This window comes from Hetaerina americana, unplaced genomic scaffold (assembly GCF_022747635.1).
Source record: "Hetaerina americana unplaced genomic scaffold, ioHetAmer1.1.p SCAF_3, whole genome shotgun sequence".
Lineage (NCBI taxonomy): Eukaryota > Metazoa > Arthropoda > Insecta > Odonata > Calopterygidae > Hetaerina > Hetaerina americana.
Window position 1 is genome coordinate 102129254 of NW_027286874.1, and position 24450 is coordinate 102153703.

Consider the following 24450-nt stretch of genomic DNA (forward strand, 5'->3'; position numbering starts at 1 on the left):
ATTCACAAGTTGTTCTCTCACTAAATGGAGATTAATATAAAAAACTAAAAAATATATTAAAATATTGCTAAAAGAGAACAATCAGAACTCAAGTTGTGCACTAGAGGGTGTCCAAATGGCCAATACTGTCCACACAAAATATTTGGGTATCACAATCATATCAGACCTTAACTTAATAAAGTGATGCCACCATGAAAAAGTTCATGAAATGGACATAATGATCAGGAGGAAATGCAAAACGATGAAAAATGGAAAATGTTTACCATTTATCAGTCAAAGGAGCATTGAGTATACTTTATTGTAAATCCATTCTAAAAAACATTGGTTCAAGAAATGAAAAAACACAGGATAAAGCTACTTTTTGAAAATGTTTACTTCTAATCAACCACCAACATTATAATCCTTCTGTTTATTATCTAGGTAGTGAACATAGCTGCCACAGTATTATGAAATAAAAGATAAAATGTTTTTCATAAGAAGTTTTGCAGTATAATAAATGATTGACCAAAAACAGGCCTTCCAATTTTGTGGCTTCGTCAAACTGAAAGGCTGACTTTGATAAGCTGAGTTTCCATTATTCTAAAACTTCAAGACATATCTCAACTTGTTCTTAAAGATACATACATACACAAAAGGTAAATACATACAATTAATTTAACAAAAGACATTTTTTTGCACTAAGAAGGATAATAACATCAGAAAAATGGAAATTCAATTTCACTGGCCCATCTAATGCCTTGAAAATTTGGCCATCGCCGTATATTTGCAACCAGTTTATCAATATCCAAAAATACAAGAAACAATTTAGGACTTAATTAGATGCTGGAGGTTGACTTATCCAAAAATAAAAAACTTTCCATTTAGATAACCATGAAACTTTATTGTAAAGCCACATAACTAACCATCACTTGCATAAATATGGTGGAAATTAACATTAGCACTTCTTTACATACTTCCTTCATTCAGAAATGTCATTTCATTTTATTTACAAATTACTGAGAAATTTTATCAACATAAACTTCCTCTTGAGTAGGTTGGTGCTCTCTCTATTAAGCTGCTTCTAATCAGTTAGCAGGTTCAAAAGTATAATGTGTTTTGCCATCACTGGGATATGATTTGGGAAGCTAAATTTAAAAAGAAATAACAAAAGAAAAAATTAGAATACATAATTTTACCATTTCAAACAATTTAATCATCTCACTTTTTCTTAAATAAACTTAAATTACAATTTTGAATTATCTACTGAGTGCCAAAATTGGATACCAATATCACTGTCATTAAACCGAATACTGGTTTGATAAGAAGGAACAGAGTTCACCAAATACTAAGCACAACAGCACGTGAAATTCATACAGGGGGCCAGTTCCTTTCCCTGAGTCTATGGTTTCCCGGGAAGATCTGGTACCAAAATAATTACATAGATTGGGTGAAGCTGAGGGTGCCTAAAGGTGTAACCCTGAATCAAAATCTGGCCCTCCAGGCAGTAGCCCAGCGATCTGCCCCACTGAACTACCACATCCCCAGATTTGGAAGACATGAAATTTCATTACAGTCGACAATTAAATAACATTTTTTCAAAACATAAATACTGTTTTTTATAAACACATTTTCAATTCAAGAATGATTCTAATTTCAGCCAAAAGTATGTCTTAGTATAAATAATATCAAATCCCAAACTTTAAAAATGAATTCCCATAAACAAAGGGCAAATTTGATGCAATTCAATGTGTGCCAGGAAATTTGGTCTCCTTGCAGCAAATTCGGCACTTAAAAGGGTTAATATCATTATGATATCCACTTAATCTTCCATGCACATGTACCATTCTATGAAATTGCTTCATTCAAAATTATTTGTCATATCTTGTTTGTTTTTCATAGCTTCTTGGTGGAGGTCATTGGAAGTAAGGATGGAAAGCAGCATGTTATTTATAAGTGAACCTTCCCTCAGAGTGTCTACAATGCCCTCTCTGTTCACCAAAAATATCCCACTCTAGATCTAAATGACCAAGTGAACAGATTGGTAGGTAGAAATACTCCAAAATCTTTGGGACAGCATTTGCATTACATAATTTTCAGATAATCTAACACATATGATATGCAAATGATGATCTGTGGTGTTAAAAGATTTCAGGGCCTGACCACATGATTTTGGCACTCTTTTGAATTGCCTATATGCAACTTCACCAGTATTATGAAAATCGTTTCAGTTGTGTCCACCAAATATGTCGTAAGATCCTTCTTTGCTTTAGTCCTTATCTAAAGTTACTTATGGGGCACAGGAAGAGAATGCCTTCAGTTTGTACTTCCTTGAGGAAGTTCAAGCGTTTTCTTAACCAGCTGCGGCAGTCTTTCCTGGGAGTCCCTGGATACCTCAACTGGCACATCTGTGACATTTTTTTTCATTATCTATGCTTTCGTGGCAAAACCAATGTCAGCATTCAAAACAGGGAGAATTAGCTTTGCCGTCAACCATTAACTTTCACACATACTGCTTCTTCATAAACCATTGCATTGCGGTACACACACTGGAGCTTGACTCTTCCAAAAAGCATAAGGAGATTATCAGGAACAACATTTATCAGAAATGATTCCATGTCAGTTGCTATTACCTCAAAATATGATAACATATCACATAGAATTAGATCCCTCAGAAACTCATCTACAATGAAGTACCTAGTCGACATCAGCTGGCATTCCTCTTTTTCAGCAATCTCAAAAAAATCGTACACATGAGGGAATGCCTAGGGCTTATTGCACAGCTGTGCTGTTCAGTAACCAAAAACATGGCACCATTTCCAAAACATAACTGTCAATACATCAACTATATCATGCAAGTTGTTTAAAGGAGACATTATCTTTATTCCACACCTTGATTACGGCACTGTTTCTAAATTTTGTAGGGAAATGAAGCAATGAAAAATTCTACATTACCCTGCCCACTTTTAAATGAACTCCAATTCTTAAGTTTCTGCACACCTATACTTAACTTTCAACTAACATCTTCCTTAATAGAGTAGAACTAATGTAGCAATCATTACTGATTTAATTATTTGTTAACTCCAATAAAGAGGCAATTACTCATTGGAAAGAAACTAAGGTACATCTTACCACAGGCCTAAACAGTTTGTAGTCATCCAAAAGTAAGTACAATCCAAGAAGTCCACCCATTACTCCAAGGAACGCTGCCCATTGGGACTTTGCAGATGGATGTGGAGTTGAGGATGCATCAATTCGATCTTCACCATACATATCAGCATCTGCTTGAAGCTGAAAGATGGAAAATAAAATAATGCTTTCAATCATCGTAAATCAATCATGCTCTAATTATTGTCAAGATTCATAATTCATGGCAAGTATAAAATGAAATGAGTTCTGAATTTCAGCGCCTTTTGTGAGATGCATTATACATTCCCCCTTCACCTTGTATTATGTGGCTTTTACCATTACGTCAGCAAAATATTATGCACTAGCTATACACAGTGTATTCAACTACCCAAGGAGGTAAAAATTATAGTACATTTGACTTAATCAAGTTGAGCTGAACTATTATATCCAACTTCTCAAGGTGTGACTTTTATGCTTTGCTGGCAGTAATAGTTTGCCAATGTAACCAAGAATTATTTTTAAATATTCTGTTCTAGCCTAGATAAATGTGAGCTGCATCTAGTTACAATGTCTAGGATGGGATTCAGAAAATAGTCCTAATTTTACTTCTTTACTTTCTTGTTCACCTCTTAAATCATCAATTGGAACATTGCTGCACCTGAAACATTATCATTTCTTTCACTTTCCTGCATACATATATTTCTGCCATTTGAGGAATCAATTCAATGGACAAGCATATATCCATCCATTCCCATCCTCTGTTCCCTTCTACCTTTTACCCATCCATCCCCCATCATTCCCTCTGGAGGGAGGCCATCACTCATGTTCCCACATAGTAAGGTTATTGGCTAACACTGTCTATCACCACTTAACCTATTATAATATGCAGGCTTACAAACATGGATCATGAACTGAAAAGGCTGAAGTAAGTGCTATGCACACTGTTTACACAACAAAGAAAGGGAAGCTTTAAAGATTCAAATATAAGGTACCTGAAATGACATCTTATTATAAAAAAAGACTTTTTCAGTTTTTCCGATATTAGTTTAATTGAAGGGTAAAAATGAAATTACCTTCAACAGAGCATACCACAAAAGAAACTAATAAAATTTTCTGCATCAGAGAGGTATTCTGCTAACTCAAATGTTTTAACAGCATACATAAAAGTCATTGATAAAATTAACAATGACACCACAAAATATACCAGTAAATGACAATAATTACCCCTTTATAATTTACTGTCAATGCTTGATGGTAAGAATTTTCTAATATTAAATGTATTTACTTAAAAATTCAGAAATTAAGTTTCCTAATGATAATATCAGACAGTAATACTCTTAGATATGATATCCATATCACAGAATATTAAAACAGTGATAGTTTTCAATACACAATTCACAGAAAAATATCAGCATTTCAGTACATTTTAGCCACCCCTTGTAAATATGACTAGGGTAACATTTTATACTATAAGATCAGTTTAGTAGCTTCAGATTGTTTCAAGTTTCTGTAAATAGAATCCTTCAATTAACATTTCCCTTGACGTAACCTCATCCAATTGTCCCCAAATTCTAAAAATGCTAAACTGCTCAAAATCCAGTAATTAGGGAAAGAGCAATTCACAAAATGGGGACACCAGGCAGTAGCAATCAATTTATATCCACAAGTTAAAAAAACTTCATTCTTGATTGAAAAGCAATGCTGATGACAAATAGGCATATTCTAAAGAGGCCCACTGTGACCTTGACAATTAGGCCGTTCACCAATCCAGCTCAATAAATTATGAGGGATCAAGTTGCCCATCAAACTTGTGGAATATCTTCATAGAAGAAAGTTGCCAAAAATATCCCCTTGACACCTCCAATGACAAAAAGCTACATTTTGCGTGAAATCACATTACATTATATATTAGCTGCTACCCTTTCAACCAAGTAAATTTGGAACTGGAAAGTCAATGCCCTAAGGAAAGTGAATGCATAAATTAACCAACTATCTTTTGTATCTTCAACCATTCCAGCAACCAACATCTATCATTATCAAATGATAAAAGTAATTTTTACGGTAATCAATAGTATCAATTTTTTCAAGAGAAAATTCTTCGAATAGATTATGAGTATTTTTTCACAATACACCCGTTACATATAACAACAGTTTTTAAATATACCAATAATTACATATTGGTATTTTTTTCACAATTAGTCATACCCAAGGTCCCTCCACACAGACCAAGAAATGAATCTCTCCAATGTGATCTACCATTTCGGATAGATAAAGCAGAAGGAATTCAAATCTGCTATACTCTCATGCACAAGTACATGTTCACATATCCACCAATAACATTTTTAACAAGGAAAAAAGACCCGCAATTTTTAATCAAAAAAGTGAATGAGTTTTAAGGAGATTCGCCTTAATCACATGTATATGTCAGTGCCACCAAATGTACGGGTACTGATGGAGAACACAATTATTACACGACCTCAATTATTATTCACAGGTATATAAAGATGGACACTATACAGAATATTAGTCCACCCAACAACAGGACTCAGCCCAATCAACCATGTGTCATGCCCAGCAAGTGGGAGAGGCAAGGCTTCAGCGGTCGTCATCCCACGAAACCCTTGCAAAGGATAAGTGACAGCAGCAAAAGAGAAGACGTAGAAAAAGAACAAATTAGTTTGAATAGGAACTTGGAATGTTAGGCCAATGTTGAGGACAGTAAAATTGGAGAATATTAAGCGAGAGATGGAAAGAGGAAATATAGATATTTTAGGTCTATGCGAGGTGAGATGGAAGGATAGCGGGGATTACTGGAGTGATAATTATAGAATAATATACAGCGGTGGGGACGAGAGCCAACGAGGGGTTGCCATTGTATTTAATAAAGAGGTAGGAAGAAGCGTAGTCAACATAGAGCAGGTAACGGATAGATTATTACTAATAGAAATAAAAGCAGAACCGACAAACTTGGTTATTATTCAGGTATACATGCCACCGAGCAACCATAAGGAAGAAGAGGTCGATAGGATATACGATCAATTAGAGGACATAACCGCGTGTGTTCCTGCAGGGAAACATTAGATAGTGATGAGGTGGGGGACTATGGTTTAGGCTAAAGGAATGACTGCAGGGAGAAAGCAATTGAGTTCGGCAGGAGACAGGGGTTAGCCAACACCAACACTTGGTTTTGACACTACAAAAAGCGTAGGTATACATGGAAAATGCCAGGTGACTCATTAAGGTATCACTTAGATTATATTCTGGTTAGGCATAGGTTTAGGAACAGTGTGATTAATTCGCACAGCTTCCCAGGAGCAGATGCAGACTCTGACCACAATTTGATTGTAATGATGTGAAGTGTCCATTTCAAAAAGATAAGGCAGGGGCAGCGGCTTAGGAAATGGAATGTAGAAGCATTAAATGGACTGACAAGGAAGGAGTATCAGCAGGTGTAGAAAAAATCATGGATGACGGTAAAAAGCTGAGTACTATCAAAGAAAAATTGGAATACATTGAAAAAGGGATATCAATAGCCGTAAATGAAACTATAGGAACCATTTATGGGAAAAGGACAAGGAAATCATAGATCACGGATGAGATGATTACAAAGATAGATGAGAGAAGAAAATAGAAGGGTGTAAACACAGAGCTAGGCAAAAGGAAGTACAAAGAGTTAAATAATAATTTGAGATGGGAAACAAATAAAGCAAAAGAGGCATGGTGGAAGATGCAGTGCGAGGATATGGAAAGTTTGCAGAAGAAGGGTTGGTGCACTATCATATGGCTATATCGCTACAGCTATCATACTATCGAGAAGTAAGAAGGGTGGATCTGTGCTAACATTAGAGATAAGTCAAGTAAGATAATAGTTGACTCAGAAAAGATCCAAGAGAGAGGGAAAGAATATGTAGAAGAACTATATGGTAAAGAAGTTAGGCCAACAAGGTTAGACACAGAAAGAGAACATGATGTAGAGGAAGATGACTTAGTTCCAGACATAGTTGACGATGACATAGAAAGGGCATTAAGGGAGATGAAATTAAATAAGGCCATGGGGGTACACAATATTCCTGTGGAACCACTTAAAGGCTAAGAAAAATGTGGGAGGAAAAGACTATATGGGCTGTTTTGTAGTACCTATGAGGAAGGAATCTGGCCCGAAGACTTTATGAGATCAGTCTTAGTTCCTATTCCAAAAAAGGTAAAGGATAGATCATCTGAGGACTACAGGACAATAAGTTTGATATCCCACGTAGCTAAAGTTGTTCTCAAGATCATAAACAAAAGGATAGAGTAGGGCAAATGATTACTTAGGGGATGATCAGTTTGGGTTTAGGAAGGGGAGAGGTACGTGTGATGCCATTGCAGTGATGAGATTACTAATCCAGAGGAATATAGAATACTACCAGGACGTATTTGCCTGTTTCGTAGATTTCGAAAAAGCGTTTGGTAGAGTAAATTTGGAAAAACTAAAGAGTATATTGAAGAAAATAGGAATGGGTTGGAGGAACAGGAGGCTAATCCACAACCTGTACATGTCTCAGACTGCCCAGGTGCGAGTGGGGAATGGAGTCTGGATGGGCAGGGTTAGGAAGAGGTATAAGGCAGGGTTGTCCATTATCACCAGTACTGTTCAACGTATATGTGGAGAAAATGATTACAGAGGCATGGGAAGAACTGGAGGTAGGAATGAAAGTGGGCGAGGAATTCATAAAATCAGTTAGGTTTGCTGATGACCATGCTTTAAATTGTCAGCCAGCTAAGGGATTGCAACCATCGCTAAGTGAATCGGAAATTTAGTGCAATTGATACAGGATGAGAATCAATATAAATAAAACAAAGGTTCAATTGTTTCTGGGGTTCAATTCTGTCTCAACCTTGTGGAAATTCATGTTAAAGAAATTAAGAATACAAAGTAACTTTCCACTGTTCTTTATTAGCGTACAACCGGTTTCAACACTCAAGCGTCATCATCAGGTACAAAATAAATCAGTCGCAGTTCACTTATATACCAATCATGAGGGAGAGGAGGGGTGGGTGAGAGAGGGGGGGACGAGGAGGAGGCGAAAGAAAATGGAGTTGCGATTGGCGTTGATGGGGAGGGGGAAGAGGGGTGTTAAGTGTCAGGACAGGTGTTTGGTTGGTTTAGAGTGGGGTGGGGTGGGTGGGGGGGTTTTTCGGGTCTATCTGTTAGGGAAAGGGGTACTTCCAGGATTGGGGAGAGGTAATCAAACAATAAATCATTAACCACATGACCCGTTTTTAAGTTCTTTTTGATTTCAAATTCTTCCCACTTGTCCATCCTCATTCCTTTTTCACTCTTATGTAACAGTTCTGGGTTGAAATCACTCCCATGGTTTTCTTCCCATAAATGTTTAGCGAAGTGCGATTGTTTTAGGTCACAAGTTCTAAAACAGCATTTGTGTTCCTCCACCCGTGTCTTTAATGACCTCCCCGTTTGACCTATATATATAGCACCACAGTCCCCACGAGTTAACTTATACACACCACTTTTATTTTGCGTACATATTTTGTCTTTAGTGTTATTCAAGAATGATTTAAAATTATTATTATAATAAAAAGCTATTTGAAATTTCTCTCTAGGAAAAAGGTTAGCTAACTTCTGTGAAATTAAACCATAATATGGGAGTTTGCACCATTTGTAACCTATTTCCTCTGTATTAATAGGTTTGAACAAAAGATTGTGTGCTTTGGAGGAACATTTTCTTTGTAGCATTTTGTCCACTTAATTTTCTTTGCAACCATTTTTCATTGCTAAACCCTTAATCGTTTTGAGTTCTTTAGCAAAATTACTTTTGGAAAGGGGGATGGCTAACAGTCTGTTTAAAAGGAAATGAAAAGTGGAAAGCTTATGCGATATGTGATGACGGGAGTTGGAGGGGATGATGAGGTCTGTGGTGGTACTTTTCCGAAAAATTGCAAAATCAAAGTCCCGTCCCTTTCTCGACACTGTGATATCTAAAAAATTTAATTGATTATTCTGTTCTTTCTCACAAGTGAACTTGATACTTTCGCATTGGGAATTCAGGTTGTACATAACCCAGAACTGTTACAAAAGAGTGAAAAAGGAATGAGGATGGACAAGTGGGAAGAATTTGAAATCAAAAAGAACTTAAAAACGGGTCATGTGGTTAATGATTTATTGTTTGAATACCTCTCCCCAATCCTGGAAGTACCCCTTTTCCTCACAGATAGACCCGACAAACCCCCCCCCCCACCCACCCCACCCCACTCCAAACCAACCAAACACCTGTCCTGACACTTAACACCCCTATTCCCCCTCCCCATCAACGCCAATCGCAACTCCATTTTCTTTCGCCTCCTCCTTGTCCCCCCCTCTCTCACCCACCCCTCCTCTCCCTCATGATTGGTATATAAGTGAACTGCGACTGTTTATTTTGTACCTGATGATGACGCTTGAGCGTTGAAACCGGTTGTATGCTAATAAAGAACAGTGGAAAGTTACTTTGTATTCTTAATTTCATTAAAACAAAGGTTATGCGATTTACCTGAAAGAAAAAGGCCAAGCTAAATATTAAAATAGGAGGGTAAAAAATAAGAGCAGATAGAACAGTTAACGTATCTCGGAAGTACTTTGGACTAAAACGGTCAAAGTAGTAGGGACGTAAGGAGAAGAATTGCACTTAGGAAAGAGGCTTTCACGAGGAGGAGGGAGTTGATCACAAGGACGTTGAGGAAGGATGTTCAGAAAAGATTAATCCAAACTTTGATAAGGAGTGTAATTATGTACGGCGCAGAAATGTGGTCACTGAAGCAGGAGGAGAGATGCAGATTGGAGGCTTTTGAAATGTGGTTGTGGAGGATGGAGAAGGTGAAATGGACCGACAGGAAAACAAATGAAGAACTAGGTATGAGGAGAGGGGTTTGTTGGGAGACGTCCTAAGGAGGCAGGAAAATAGGATGAAGGGCATATTGATCGGCAGTGAGATATTTAAAGACTGTAATAGAGGGGAGAATGTTAGGCAAACGAGGAAAGGGAAGGAATAGGATAGGAATGTTGGACAGAATGAAGGGAGGAAGGAAGTACACAGAGATGAAGGAGGACTTGAAGTGAAGTAGGTTACTGGTGAGTATTTTGTAGGGAGTTACCAAATATTTATTTGGCAGTTGTGTCCATGCAAAACCGGACATAATTCCATATTATAGGAAATGCAGTTACTTACATGTTTTATAAAGGAATTAATAAATTTAAGCAGATGCAGAACAGAATTGACAAAGTATTTGTAGTTACTTTTATTTCTTGCAGCAGAACAAAGGAATATATTGCGACTGCTTCTTTATGATTTGAAAATGATAGTATTTAAATGAGTAACTGACTTAAAAAGTGACGCATGAATAGCCTTAAATATTTTCATACTGGCACTGTTAAATTGCAAAAAATAATGCAATAACACTCTTTTGGCCCAGAAATGTTTTTTTTTTAGTATTTCAGTCCTAGGATTGGTTTACTGCAGCATATATCTTTTCCATTCTACTTTATTTCGAATGCAAGACAAGGCTGCATATTCTAGGGAGAATAATGGGGTGGTTTCCCATTACCTTCCACATCGCAGTACAGGAAGATAAATCCCTTCAAAATTTGGAGTCTAATCTCAATGTGTGGCATCATCAGTAGGTCATGTAACCATGGTCGGCAATTAATATTAATTGTGGCATTGCTGAGTTTCTGGTATCTATACAATGGAGAACTTCCAGAGTAATAGCTAAAACAAGTGTCATATCTTAAGTCTAATTTTAATGGAAAATTAATAAACTGTGATGCTATGGAAAACATAGGGGCATGAAGAAAATAATGTAAATAATAAGAAACTGTATATTCAAGGTGTCCTAAAGTGAAGTTTACAGTAATTTGTGGTTTATTCTCTCTTCATCTACCTATTTCTCAATCATCACCTAATACATCTTGCTAGAGTCACATTTTCCTTTCGTGCAATTATATGCAAATAAATTCAACTCAACTGATAAATTCTCTCCCTCTTTCCTAAAGTTTTTACATTAGCTTATGCAGACTAGATCTAAAATAGCACCTTGTTACAAAGCAATGCTGCATTTTGCAATAACATTTTCCAGTTGCATGCTGCATACGTCACCAGGCTCTAGGTACAAACTATGTCCCCAAAAGTTTACCATGCTTGGCACATGTACAATGTTTTCATCAGAGAATTTTATTTCATCTTTAGATATTTCGATTTGCAACAAAACTTTGAGTTTTGGATCCCAAAGCAAATCAAAGATCCCCCCATACCTTTATTCTTTTGAACATGAAAAAATTTGCATCCTTTCCAAACCTGTATGCTCTCATTGGGGTTTTTCATCATAGATTCAAATCTGAAACCCAGTTCAGACAACAATGATATGTATTTATGTAGAAAGACCACATAAAACAATTTCAAGACTACCTCTGAGAGCAATCAACATAATCTTTGCCTTCTTATGAAAGTGATTTGTGAAAAAAATTCTGATACAAAGGTTTTAGGACAACTTGGAACCCCGTAAGAGGACTTTTACTTCACTTTAGCCTTACCAATCATTTTTTCAACAAATAAGTACTCACAGGGTCCATACAATAAGTATCGTGACTGGTTTGCTGCAGCCTCAACGGAGAGGTGGATGACCTGTCATCTCGGTAGAGGGGTCCCCCACCACTCAGGTGCACTTTAGTTCAGTTGCCTCTGGGCAAGCATTGAGACAGGAGATGGATTTTGGTGACAGGTGATTGTTTGTGGTGTCGACGTGCCATCATGGATTGCACCGCCGAGCAACGCTAAGCCGTGAAGTTTTGCGTTAAACTCGAGAAATCTGCATCATAGACCCTTTAACTCATTAAACAGGCTTATGGGGATGATGCCTTCAGCCGCGCAAGAGTTTTTGAGTGGTACAAAATGTTTAAGTAAGGCTGGGAGCTCATCGAAGACAAGCACAGCGTCAGACACCCGACGACCGCTCGAACCAATGCTCAGGTGGCCAAAGTGAAAAAAGTTTTGGACTCTGACAGGCATTTAACCATCGCTCTCATCAGTGAGGAGACCGGCCATTCAGTCGGAACCGTCCACACTATTGTAACCGAGGCTCATGCGATGAGGAAAGTGTGCTGTTGACGAAATTCGGCGTGGCAACGTTGCCTCACCCCCCCTACAGCCACGGCCTGGCTCTATCTGACTTTTTTGTGTTTCCACGAATAAAAAGGGAGCTCAAAGGATAACGGTTCAGCTCCATTGAGGCGGTTCAAGCGGCAACAACAAAGGCTCTCAACAGTATTCCAGAAACAAGACTTCCAGTGGGCTTTTGACGAGTGGCAGACATGCCAAACTAAGTGTATCAATGCAGGAGGAATGTATTTTGAAGATTATTAAGTAATTGTAACGATAACTGCAATAAATTTCGATTTTTGGAACCAGTCCTGACACACTGTACGGACCCTGTACATGCCCCATTCGGAGAAAATAAAATTACATTTGTAATTATTAGAAATTTAAGCATATTAAAGAGGAAAATGACTGGTTCATAATTCTCCCTACACATCTCAGATAAATGAATAGGGGAAGGAATTATACATCAACAAATATATAATGATAAGAGATAGTTAGCAACACAGCATATATTGGAACTAGCAAGAAATTATGATAAAGTTACAGGATGAAAACCCACTTACAACTTCATGAAAATTTTTCTTTAAGTCTGGCAAATCCCAAGGGTGGTAGGGATCCCTGCTTTCAGCTGAGTTAGGTGGCAACAGGGGGTAATCTCCATGGCCAATACCATCATCTGGATAAGGTTGGTATTCTGATGGAAGGAGGCCATACTTTTTGGCAGCTGCCTCACGCTCCTCAGCAGTTTTTGGATATGGAGCTGGCTTCCAATCCTTATTCCAATCTGCTCGTAAAATATGTAAAACACAAGTATTGGCAAATAAAAACCAACTTTGTCAAAACAAGTTAAAGATGAAAAGAGAAATCCTTGTCCATAAATATACACCTATGAGCATGGCTCTACACTTGCCTTTTAAGGACCTACATGTACACTTTTCTCCCTGGTAATGTCAACTGTAGACCCAGATTCAATATTGGAGAATTTTATTCCATGAACTGTTGGCTCACATACTTCCTGTTAAAGGCTTCTAGTTTTCAATAATGTAAATTAAGATGTACGGGACAATGTTCAATGCAGAAACAAAATCTAAACCCTCAAAACTAAAATGCCAAATCTGATAAAATGCTTTTTGATCGCAAATTCTGAAAGTGGAATATCAGAAGAGTTAATTGCAACAAGGTTACAATTAACCCTTTCTGATGCCAGAAAATAGTAATAGTTTGCATAAATGGTTTTCTGAAATTACCAGGGCTTATTTTATAATATATTGATTTTTTTTAATATATACATGCATTACATAGAAGCTTCAACAAAGGCACCCAAATTATTGTTATGTCAGCTTAAGTTTCCTGGGATGCATATATATAACCCCATAATTATGTTAATATATGCTGTTGGAATCAAATTCACAACGCAAGATAAAGAAAATAACACAATCAGATTGTTTATTTTTTTAATTCCTTCCCTATTTAAAAATGTGATCCAAGGACAGGTATTGATTTAGTACCAAATTCATCACTCTTCAGGTATACTCTATAAAAAATAAGCTATTCTATGAAAGCCTATCATGAAATGCATAGTTATTTATATTGATGCCATAGCCAGCCAAGGCATATATATATATAGGGGTATCTCAAGACAGAATCAACCATTCATTGTCAGCAAGATGCATAATTATTACTAAAAAATAGTTGTTATTTGAGTTTATACATAACATATTCACATACATACAGATCTTCTCCAAGACCCCCTGCATTGATGGGTGACACATAAAGCAATGTACCTAATACAAAAACCAAGGACTCAATGAACAATAATAGGCAATGGTAAATCAAAACTTCCCAAAGTACAAAATGTAATCTAATAAAAAACATCAGCATTGCACAACGTTTTAACTGAATGAACCAATCAGTGTTTACATTTTTATGGTGGAATTCTGTGCTAATATTTCCAGTCTCACTTTGAGACTGTATTCATTCACAAATATTATTATTAATGGTAAATGGTTGGGGTAAGTTTTGGGTGGACACAGACTACCCAATGGTACAATAATACTTGCCTTAACTCTCTCACAGGACACAACCTGTCATCCTACATTACCATAAGCCACTTTTAAACTCTATATACTTCCTTACTACCTTCATTCCATCCAACAAATCTATCCTAATCCTACTCTTCCTCATTTGCCTAACATTCTCCCATCTATCAAAAAAGCTTCAAAATCCCATCATCTACCAAAACTACTCCGCATCCATCCTACTCCTTTGTATTTCTCTTAACAATCCTCTCTACTCCCCCACCATAACCCAACCTTGTCCGCGTTCACATTTCAAAGGCACCATACAAACCCATGCTCCATAACCAAGTTTTGACGAGGCTTTTCTTAACATCCTCACTCTATGTCCCTGTCATAAATGTCTCTTTGTGAAAGCTTCTTTGCCAAACACAATTCTTCTCTTTATGTCCCTACTACTTCAACTATTTTGTTCCAAAAAAACTTCCGAGGTACACAAACTTCCCCTGCTCTAGTTTATGAACTGAGACAAAGACTATTACAATTTTCTACTCAATGATTATTAAGTGGAATATTGTAATAGTCTTCATCTCTGTTCTAATGGAACAGTTCCATCACATCACAACTGAATCTGTAATTTATACTATGAACTCCTATTTCAATACATAACTTTGTTTTCTCTTTCTTGAAAACCGAAAAAGCTTTTTCTTGTTTACATTTATTTTCATTCCATACCTTTTACACTGTCTTTCCAAAATGCTCAGCAATGCATAAAGCCTAAAGACAAGGTGAAGCTTGATCATCCACAAACCTGATTTTATGCCAACTATCATTCCTATGTCCAGGTCTTCCCATGCCTCTGTACCACTTCGTCCACAACGTACATATCAGTACAGGTGATAAAGGTGAAACCATCTCCCCTCCTCTTCCTAACCCTGCCCATTCCGATCAGCATCTGCCACTTGCATGAGCAGTCTGAGATAAGTACACGTTGCAGATAAGTCACCTATCCCTCCAATACATACCTATTTTATTCATAAATATATATTTTACTTTGGTTTTTAATGGTATTTCTCGAATTCATAGAGAGCTTTCTGTCTATTGATCATCACAAAGCATCGACAAGGTGAGCAAGTATATTTTTCCTTTCATTCTACCGAATAATTTCTTTTGTGGACTGAAAAGGTTTTTCGATACTTGTCACACCGCTAGCTGTCGTATAGCGTATCTTCCATGCAGTTGACAGTACACCCATAAATATTAAAATCACGTGGATAAAAAGTACTTACATTACCTCCTGTCAAACTATTCCATTGCGTCCAGTTTTCGATGCCCCTTTGAGAAACTACAATGCTAGATTCAGTAGACCTTGGAATGCAATGCAGGAGAAATTGCAGTATAGGTTTATTTAAGATATTAGTAATTAACTATCAACTGTTTTCGGCGATATTATACAAAAAAATCACTTCACAATTCAAATGTGACTCATCTCTGACACCCACATAGTTAACATACTACAAGAGAATTCTTTGTGCTGTATTTTCTATGCACCCACTCGTGTGTAATGTCTGTACAGTAACGACTACGAACTTCTCAAAGGGACCGGGAATGTTCAGATTTTCACAACTTTAAGCCCTTTAATCCTATAAAAATGTAATGGCTACTTTTAAACCAATAGTACTTATTTCGATGCCGCAAACTTAAATTGGATACTTGAATGCACTGTGAGCAGAAATCCAAAATTATTTTCTGCAATAGGATTCAGCAAACATTACTGAAGCCAAAATAATTCCCCAGGTAAAAACCAGTAAAGCCCCCGCTTTATCCACCCTTGCGTTCAATGACACCACTGTAAACACTGAATAATTATTAACTGTTTTGGGTTACCAACATGTACCTAGCAATCATTGATGATTACAGTTTACACCTATAATATAATTAGAACTGCCATGTGTTAATAAAATGAATATGCTCTATATATTCACGGCTATTATCTTTAACAACCGAACATTGTCCTTAATTAAAATAGTATTAATTTGGAGATCTATGGTGGTATAATAATATTTAATGATAGAACAAAATATAAATAGAGAACCAAATATAAAAAATAAAACAACATATAATTATAAAGCTAAGGTACACCATTAAATACTAACGGTTTCTAACGGACTGAGCCGCTAGCAATGATCGAAAACCGAAAAGGTTTTGATGCCTTCCCAACTTCAGCAGCGCAGCCATATTTCCTAACAAAAGGGAAACGAATTTTTATATGGCAACCGAAATAGAGTAAAAATATGGCGGAGTGGTGAAATACGTGGTGTATCATTTCGTCAATAGAGGCGTGCTGTTGAATATGACATTTACGAGACATGGATCCAAATTGATTGTCTTCTGTGACGATTAAAATCACAGAAAGATTAATCTAGTCTCCATACAACCTTTGCGGAATGAATGGAATTTAATAATTATAACAGCTAGCTCACCAAAAGAGGGAAAGGCCGCCATGCATGAGAACAATCGAACTCGAAGTTGGTGTTTGTACCTTGATGGCGAGGGAGAAATGTCATTTTTGGAATTGTAATCAAGTAAGACCATGGAGGTAGACTATATTCCCGCGGAACTACTTAAGCGTTTAGTAGCAGGAAGAAGGAAGGTTTTATAGAATAATTCGTAGAATTAAGAGGGAGAATTTGGCCGGAACGTAGTCAGGTCAGCTTGGTTCCCATCCCAAGAAAGGATGAGGCAGCAATATGTGAGGATTAAAGAACACAAAGCTTCATTTCGCACGCAGCTTAAGTGATCATCATTAAGCGGGTAAATATAAATTGGGGGATGATTAGTTTTGGTTAAGGAAAGAAGGATACACGTGATTAATCTATAATTAGTAAAATAATCGAAATGAATATCTGGGAACGGGAGTGCAGTCAAGATGGTAATAATGATTTAGTGTATTTTCGCAGATCAATGAGCATTAAAAGACAAGATATAAGGGATACCGAAAAAGATTTGAGGCACGTGCAAAATTTATGAGGAGTAAAAGTCATAATACATACAGTAAAATTAATGGATTTGTCGCCCTTTAATTCATCATAAGAGTAATGCATTTTTTCGTTAAGGTTACTCTTCTATTTGACCTTAAAAGATTAAGTACTCTTAGAGTTAAAAGGTTAGTAGAAAGTCTATAATGCAGCTGTATAATCATCCATCGAGGCCCAGTTTCATTTTATCTATCCAGACTGGCATGCTGTGTGAGTAATATTTGGTTCATAGAAGGTGAGAATGAGCGTCTGAATTGGAAGAAAATTTACGGAGATGTATTGTCTTTTGCAAGAACGAGGGGGAGATGGATAAAGCATACACATACAAAGAACCTGGAGAATTTTTATTGAATTAAATATTGGGTTGAGGGTGGGCTGTAATGCCGAAAGATCATAATTCAGGTTATTCTTTTCTGACCTTTAGGGAACTTATTTAACGCATGGGATGACCCTTAAAACATAAAATAGAATTCACCAGAATTATGCTTTATTAAGACTTCAATACCCACTGTGTGTCTTAGCTGTCTCGGCAAGAAATGTTAAGTTTATGTTGTAAATCGGATACCTTTTGTTCCCAGGATATATTGAAAGAAAAATACATTCCAAGGAACTTGCACATTGGTATTTGTTTAATAGACATTCAAAGTTTTACCTAACAGCTCTTACAATTAGAATATGAGGACCGAATCATTTGACTTGAATTCACTTTCAGCTCAAATGATTATCAGAACATCAGTTATTGTATCAGTATCATGAATGCTATTCTTAATCAGGTTAAAATAAGATGAGTCATTTGATAAAATTTGCAAATGAGTGGAAGATTTGTGGTTTACCAATTATCTGTTAACCTCAGGTTGCTAAAGTGAATGTGGTAGATGGAGAGTCAGGATGTGAAGAGTTAAGTTGGGTATTTGGATTAGCGGATAATGAAGCTTTTGTTAGCCAGTCAGTTAAGGCATTACAATTTTTGCTAAGTATGTTAGAAAATCAATTTTGATAGTTGTGTCATGAGATTAATGTAAATAAAAACAACCTATACGATTTTTGAAAAAGAAAGCTGCATTAAATGTTTAAATGGGAGGGCAGCAACTTGAGCAGCTGGAACAATTTCCCTATCATGAAAGTGTTTTGGTAAAGTAGGGACATAAAAAAAGTTGCGTTAGCCAAAGAAATTTTAATAAGAAGGAAGGGATCAATGACAGAGTCATTTCGTAAGGATGTTACATAAAAACTTCTTTGGTATGGAGTTGTAAGTAGTGTGTAAATATGCAAGTAAGTAGTATAGATCAGAAACTTGGCCTTTGAAGCAAGATGTGGATTGGAGACTTATGAGATGTGAACGAGGGAAAGGTAAAAGAGATTGAAATAAACGTAGAAGTAGTAGCCATTTTGGGGGAGGAGTCTAAGTGTTGTTGGGAGAAATCCAAAGAAGGCAGGAAAGATGAATGCAGAGCATTAATAATAATACATTTTATCTGTCCAGCGATCAAGTAGTTACAACTGTTACACAATATAAGACACGTCAGGGGAAAGTGACAACATACATATGTGGATACGAGACATAACAGGCATAATCAAGAAATTCAGCAATTGAATAAAACATTTTTAATGTTAACAATCTAAGTAGATTGACTTTAAATGCAGCCAGATTTTTATGGGCCTTAATCTCAGCTGGGAGTTTATTATTAAGTTAAAGGCCCATAAAATTTGGGCCAGCACCTGCATTTTTTGTATGTACATATAAAACATGAAGCTGCTCATTGTAGAATATTTGTGGATGTCACAATTTTTCACTTACTCAGCTTCTTTTTGTATGTACTACTACATGGAAAATATAAATACATGACACTGGCAATACATCAAATTTTTTAAAGTGACAGTAAAGGGCATTGTGCTTTGCAAAACTCATTAGCCGAATGGTTTTTTTTTCTGGACCCTGAAAATAGCCAAGGCCTTAGATGATGAACCCCAGTAAAGAATACTATAGGCTATGTGAGAATAAAATTCAACATATTATAGTGCACAGAGAATAGCCACTGAAACTGTGAATCTAATGGACCTTGTTAAAAAGCAGGCCAAGCTTAACTTACTGGTTAAAGAACATCTCATTTTCACAAAGTTCCAACAGATATCAAGCTGGATTTGTTCTTATGACAACTGCTGCAGAATTAAAGATGAAGGGGATCGAGATGGTGCGGGGGCTAATGTACTGGCTTCCCACCCAGAGGGCCCAGGTTCAAATCCCGGCAGTGTTGAATAATAATCAAAGGTATCTCGATCCCTACTTGAGGTGCTTTGTGGAGTGCACTTTAAGTAAGTATGCCATCCGTCGGATGGGACCTTAAGCTGCAGACCCCTTGGCGCCTTTCGTAAAGGTAGGCTAATGCTGATGCCGGGTTTCTCTCCACCCTTCATCCTTTCCTGTACATCCCCTATGGTGCAAATGACCTCAGCTGTCGGTCACCTCCCCTAAATACTACTACTATTAAAGATGAAATCTATGAAGAAGTGGTGAGGTACAGAGGTAAGGTGGCTGCTTATGGGGCGGAAAGTTTTTGTTTATGTCCTTAAAAGTCCCTGGAGCTAAGTTTATATAAGCTTAATTTCAAGGAGGGTGAATTTTCAAAGGTTGGGAAGTGGAGAATGCCGCACTATTACAGCCCTAATGTTCACCAATAAGGTTCTATTTACATCTCTTTATCATGATACAGAGAGTTCTTTGAATAATGCTACGCCACCTATTTTAATGAAACTATGGGAAACATAATACTGCCAACCAAAAGATGTATAAATTTGGCTATAATAGTAAATTAGGATACATTGTATCCAAGAGTACTGTATGAAAGCTGATAAAATGTTCTATCGTCATCACTTTTTCCCGGGGTGGAATCAAGTTTTACTTAGGTGTAAAACCATTGATAATAACCAAATACTCCAGTTTTCAAATCTTTTCTGAAACTCCTATGCCAATGAGCACTTTCATAATAATTTACAATTTTTCTTTTGATCCTTGCATTATTAATGGCTTTCACAATAATTATGAAATCTAAAACATAAGAATGTATGAATTAACAGACATGAATCATATTGATTATTTTTAAATGATAAAATGAAGGGATACTTTGGAATATAGACATTTTTTTCAGTTTCTAATCTTTAAATTTTAATAGGATGCCTTTTCAGGTGCAGACTAGCTGCAGCTGTGAGAAACCTTTTACTGCTGGAGTGTTTTACATAATTTTACTGCCACATGTACCCGACATTAAAGTTATTTCTAGGTTTCAAGTGAAAATATGGACTTGGTTTGTAAATGGGTAATTTTGGCATCTTAAGTAGTGCTGAGCAAACTTTTAAAATTCATTGTCAGCTGTTTCTTGGTGTTCTTAAATGTTTTGATTCAAATACCCATTTGCAAAAGTAACAACAATTGGAATAAATAATATTTGCAACAGGTGTACATTTAAGTTACGAGAAAGATTAATTGGAAAATTTAATTTATTCATAATTTTCCTTGCTATGCGGTTTCATTTGAAAGATACTTTTTACATTCTAAGATTGATGGAGGAAAAATTAAAAATTTAGGTCTTAAGGAAAAGCAATGTCATTAAAATGGTAGGGGTAAATGTATTTTAAGGAAGTGAAAACTAGTTGAAATGTGAATTAAACACTAATTCAGAACAATTATTATCTCACAAAATGATAATACAGGACAAAAACATCACTGGATAGTAAATCTAATACCATACAAACATGCATATTTCTTTCTCTTTTTTATTGCACAATTTAAACATTCGCTAAAAAATCAAATTAAAAAAATAAGACATTGAGCCAGTACTTAGATATTTATTGATGGGAATAACCCTTATATAAAAAAGGCAAACACAGATAAGTTCCACAATTATAACAAACATCTACATCGGGGCACAAATTACAAAAAAGACATACTTAGTATTGAGAACTAAAATATAATTTAGAATTTAAGAAGAATCTTGATTTGTAATGCATGAGAGACATTTTCAGATGGTTTACAGGTATGCATGCATACCCAGATAGATTAATTGATGCAGACAAGATACCAGTATTAAATAATATGCCAAATTTAACAATATAAACAGAACATTAGAAATATAGTATTTGTTACAGGCCCAATGGTGGTATCAAATGATAAATGTTAGTAGTAGTCATTGACTAGACCTTGTGGAATTGGTTAAGAAAATTTACTCAATGGGCATTAGGAACAACTTAATCACATGGACAGTAATAATTAGCACTCTAAAATTCTTCAGATATTTAAATAGCATTTTATAAGGGTTCCTGCTGAGATAGAAAATAGATCAATATAAGCACAACGGTTGGCATCTCTCATAATCTGGCTTAGAGGCGTAAATGTGATTTTGTGCATGATACCTAATTTCAAAGAGTGCTTCATACCATGTGTTATGTGAAGACACTCTGAAAGATATTGCACTTGGAATATCTAATGAATCAACTAGCTATGCAGTAATTTACAAAGAAAAGTTATGCCATTGATTTTTCTATGTTTATGCAAGGATGGAAGATTTAGTAGAAGTAACACTTCATGTTAGCTATAGAGATCTTTGTAAAAATGGAATTGGAATGCAATTCTGTGCAGAAATTTTCTATGAACACGTTCGATCGTATGAATATGGAGTTCGTAGAAAGGTGACCAAGCAGTAGAGCAATATTCACAGAGTGACCTTACAAACAAGATGGACAGAACTTAAAATGGCTCCATATGACTTAAATTATCAGGAGAGAAATCCAAGTACTTAGTATGCTTTAGATTGAACATTGTTATAATGTTGAAGGAATGTTAACTGCGAGTCAAATCTTAACTCCTAGGTCTTTAGTATTTGTTAACCAGGCCATAGGATAATTACGTATTCTATATTCATTATGCTGTGGTCTCCTTTTCCAGCTGTTACAAAATACCTTATTTTTAAATACAAAGTTAGATAGTTATGCTCATACCAGGTTTTAAGCCTATTAATTCAGTTTTGCAAGATTAGGTGATCATCAATTGATTGAACTTGAAGGAAAAAAGTTGAAGTCATTGACATAGAAAAGGGATTGGGTCTAATGCCATTATAATCGGTCATCATTTATTAATAAGTCAACTAATATGGACCAAGATGGAATGATCAAGAATATATCAGTTTGGTTTAGAAATAACATTAGAAGCATGCAATTTGGAAGAATTAAATTTGCAGTCTCAGCAATATTTTTCTTTACTTGTACTTTCAAAAAATGAATTTGCTGTGGAATTTTCGGTAAGAGAAACATTTTAATTTCCAGCTCTTACATGATGGATACAATTTCGATCATCTAGTATTTAATTCTTTATTTACTGCTCCATGTTCCGCAATCCATTACGTGCATTACCTACCTGCACTAAGTTCAAAATACATTGATATATCTACAATGGATACTAGACAATTTCCATGGAACAATCATGACTGATTAATAATAAGTTGTCAGTTACTATGATTGATTCCATTTACAACCTTTCAATCCAACTATTTTCATTTGGCCGTATTTTTCTTTTCCCACCTATGGACTAATTCAAACTATGACTTCATTAAATTCATAACTAGATTTCTGAAGTGTATTTAGATGTAGACACATGAAGGTATATTTCTAAAAATCCCAAAAAGAAGAAACCTTTAATTTATTAAACTAGATATACTTAATTACAAGTGAATTCGATATAGGTGCTTATTAGATATCATTTTAATTACATTGTATCGCATTGAATCCAAGTGATTCAAACTATGTAGTTGGGCAATTTAATGAGGGGAGATTATTATTCATTATTTGAATATTTATTATTCCAGCAGATTTGTTATTTAATAAATGAAGATAATCATTTCATAACTTTAAAAATAAAGCACAATTCATGTTAAAGTGTTATTTGAAGTATTTAACTGCCAATTTGCCGTGCGCTTGGAGTAGCAACAACTTAAATGATGATGATAGTGAAACATCCAGAGGATATATTGCCAAGGTGGTATCATGGGTATCAACTGCTGTATAAAAACACATTGAACAACAAGTCAGGTTTTTCCCAAAACCCTCTTTGTTTCCACAACTGATGGATGGCTAGGAATTCACCACGGAGATATGAATAGATGAAGAATGTTTGTTTATTCTTTCGCTTAAAAAAAGTTGTATTTAACAATTAACAACCTTCCATACAACTTATACCGAAAATTTAATATGGTTTTACGTTTGGGGTATTTATCAATGACGGAATAGGGGTCATATAGTTTTGTCCATTCTTAACATGAAGGATTTCAATAATATGCACAATTGATGAAAATACATAATGATTATACAGCCTTCTTATTGAATTAGCCGAATATACTACAAGCAAAATGCCAACGTAAAATTTTATATTATCTCTTGAGAAATGACATAGGATTTTTCTTAAGTTTATTAATACACCAAATTTTAAATAAAAATATAGGTACACACTTCCGCACGTGAACATAAATAACAGGGATGACACCTTTCTCATTTTGTTTGCTAATAACAAGCAACTTTTACTTATCTCATTCTATGATTATTAAAGCAAGTTGAAGGTAACAACGGCAGCTATGGTAAGAAAGGCGATATTGTGGTAGAACCTTGTATCTGATCCAAGGTCGTTTTTCTAATAACAGAGCAGAAAGAAGATGTACTTGACAAATCCATGTTCGGGCGGTGGTGAGTCCTCGAGTCCGCATCAAGGATGACATACGTTTATCCCAATTGACCTTGTACTGTATGGAGTATGTTGTTTTTCAATATAACTGTTTGTTACAACAAGATTGGTTGAGGTACTTGATATTAAGCGTATCCTTAAGGGGCGAATTTTATTATAAAAAAGGCATTTGAGCAATTAAAACTCACTTTTCAGAAATGAAATTACAACTTTCATCAAATCAACTTTTTATGAGTAAATCATTAAGTTATGTCACCAACAGTATTTGATATCACTAACCAAAGCAAAAATACCATACAATCACTTCGTTTAAGAACTAAGATAACCATCATACGTTAAAACGAGGAAATAATAGAAGGGAAACGGAAGGAGAAAAAACACATCAGGGCCGCGCAAGAAAGAGGGGGGACCTCGCCGCTGCCTTAGCTGCTGCGCAC

General features: G+C 35.8%; 1 protein-coding gene across 1 annotated transcript; it reads right to left on the reverse strand.

The window, feature by feature from the left end:
* Nucleotides 1-859: 859 nt before the first annotated feature.
* On the reverse strand, nt 860-16539 carry ND-ASHI (NADH:ubiquinone oxidoreductase subunit ASHI). The gene is made up of 4 exons (XM_071588271.1): nt 16408-16539; nt 12800-13020; nt 3109-3267; nt 860-1124 (listed from the first exon to the last, which is right to left on the reverse strand). The coding sequence occupies exons 1-4, from the start codon at nt 16487-16489 to the stop codon at nt 1065-1067; spliced, it is 522 nt and encodes a 173-aa protein (XP_071444372.1). The 5' UTR covers nt 16490-16539; the 3' UTR covers nt 860-1064.
* Nucleotides 16540-24450: the final 7911 nt, after the last annotated feature.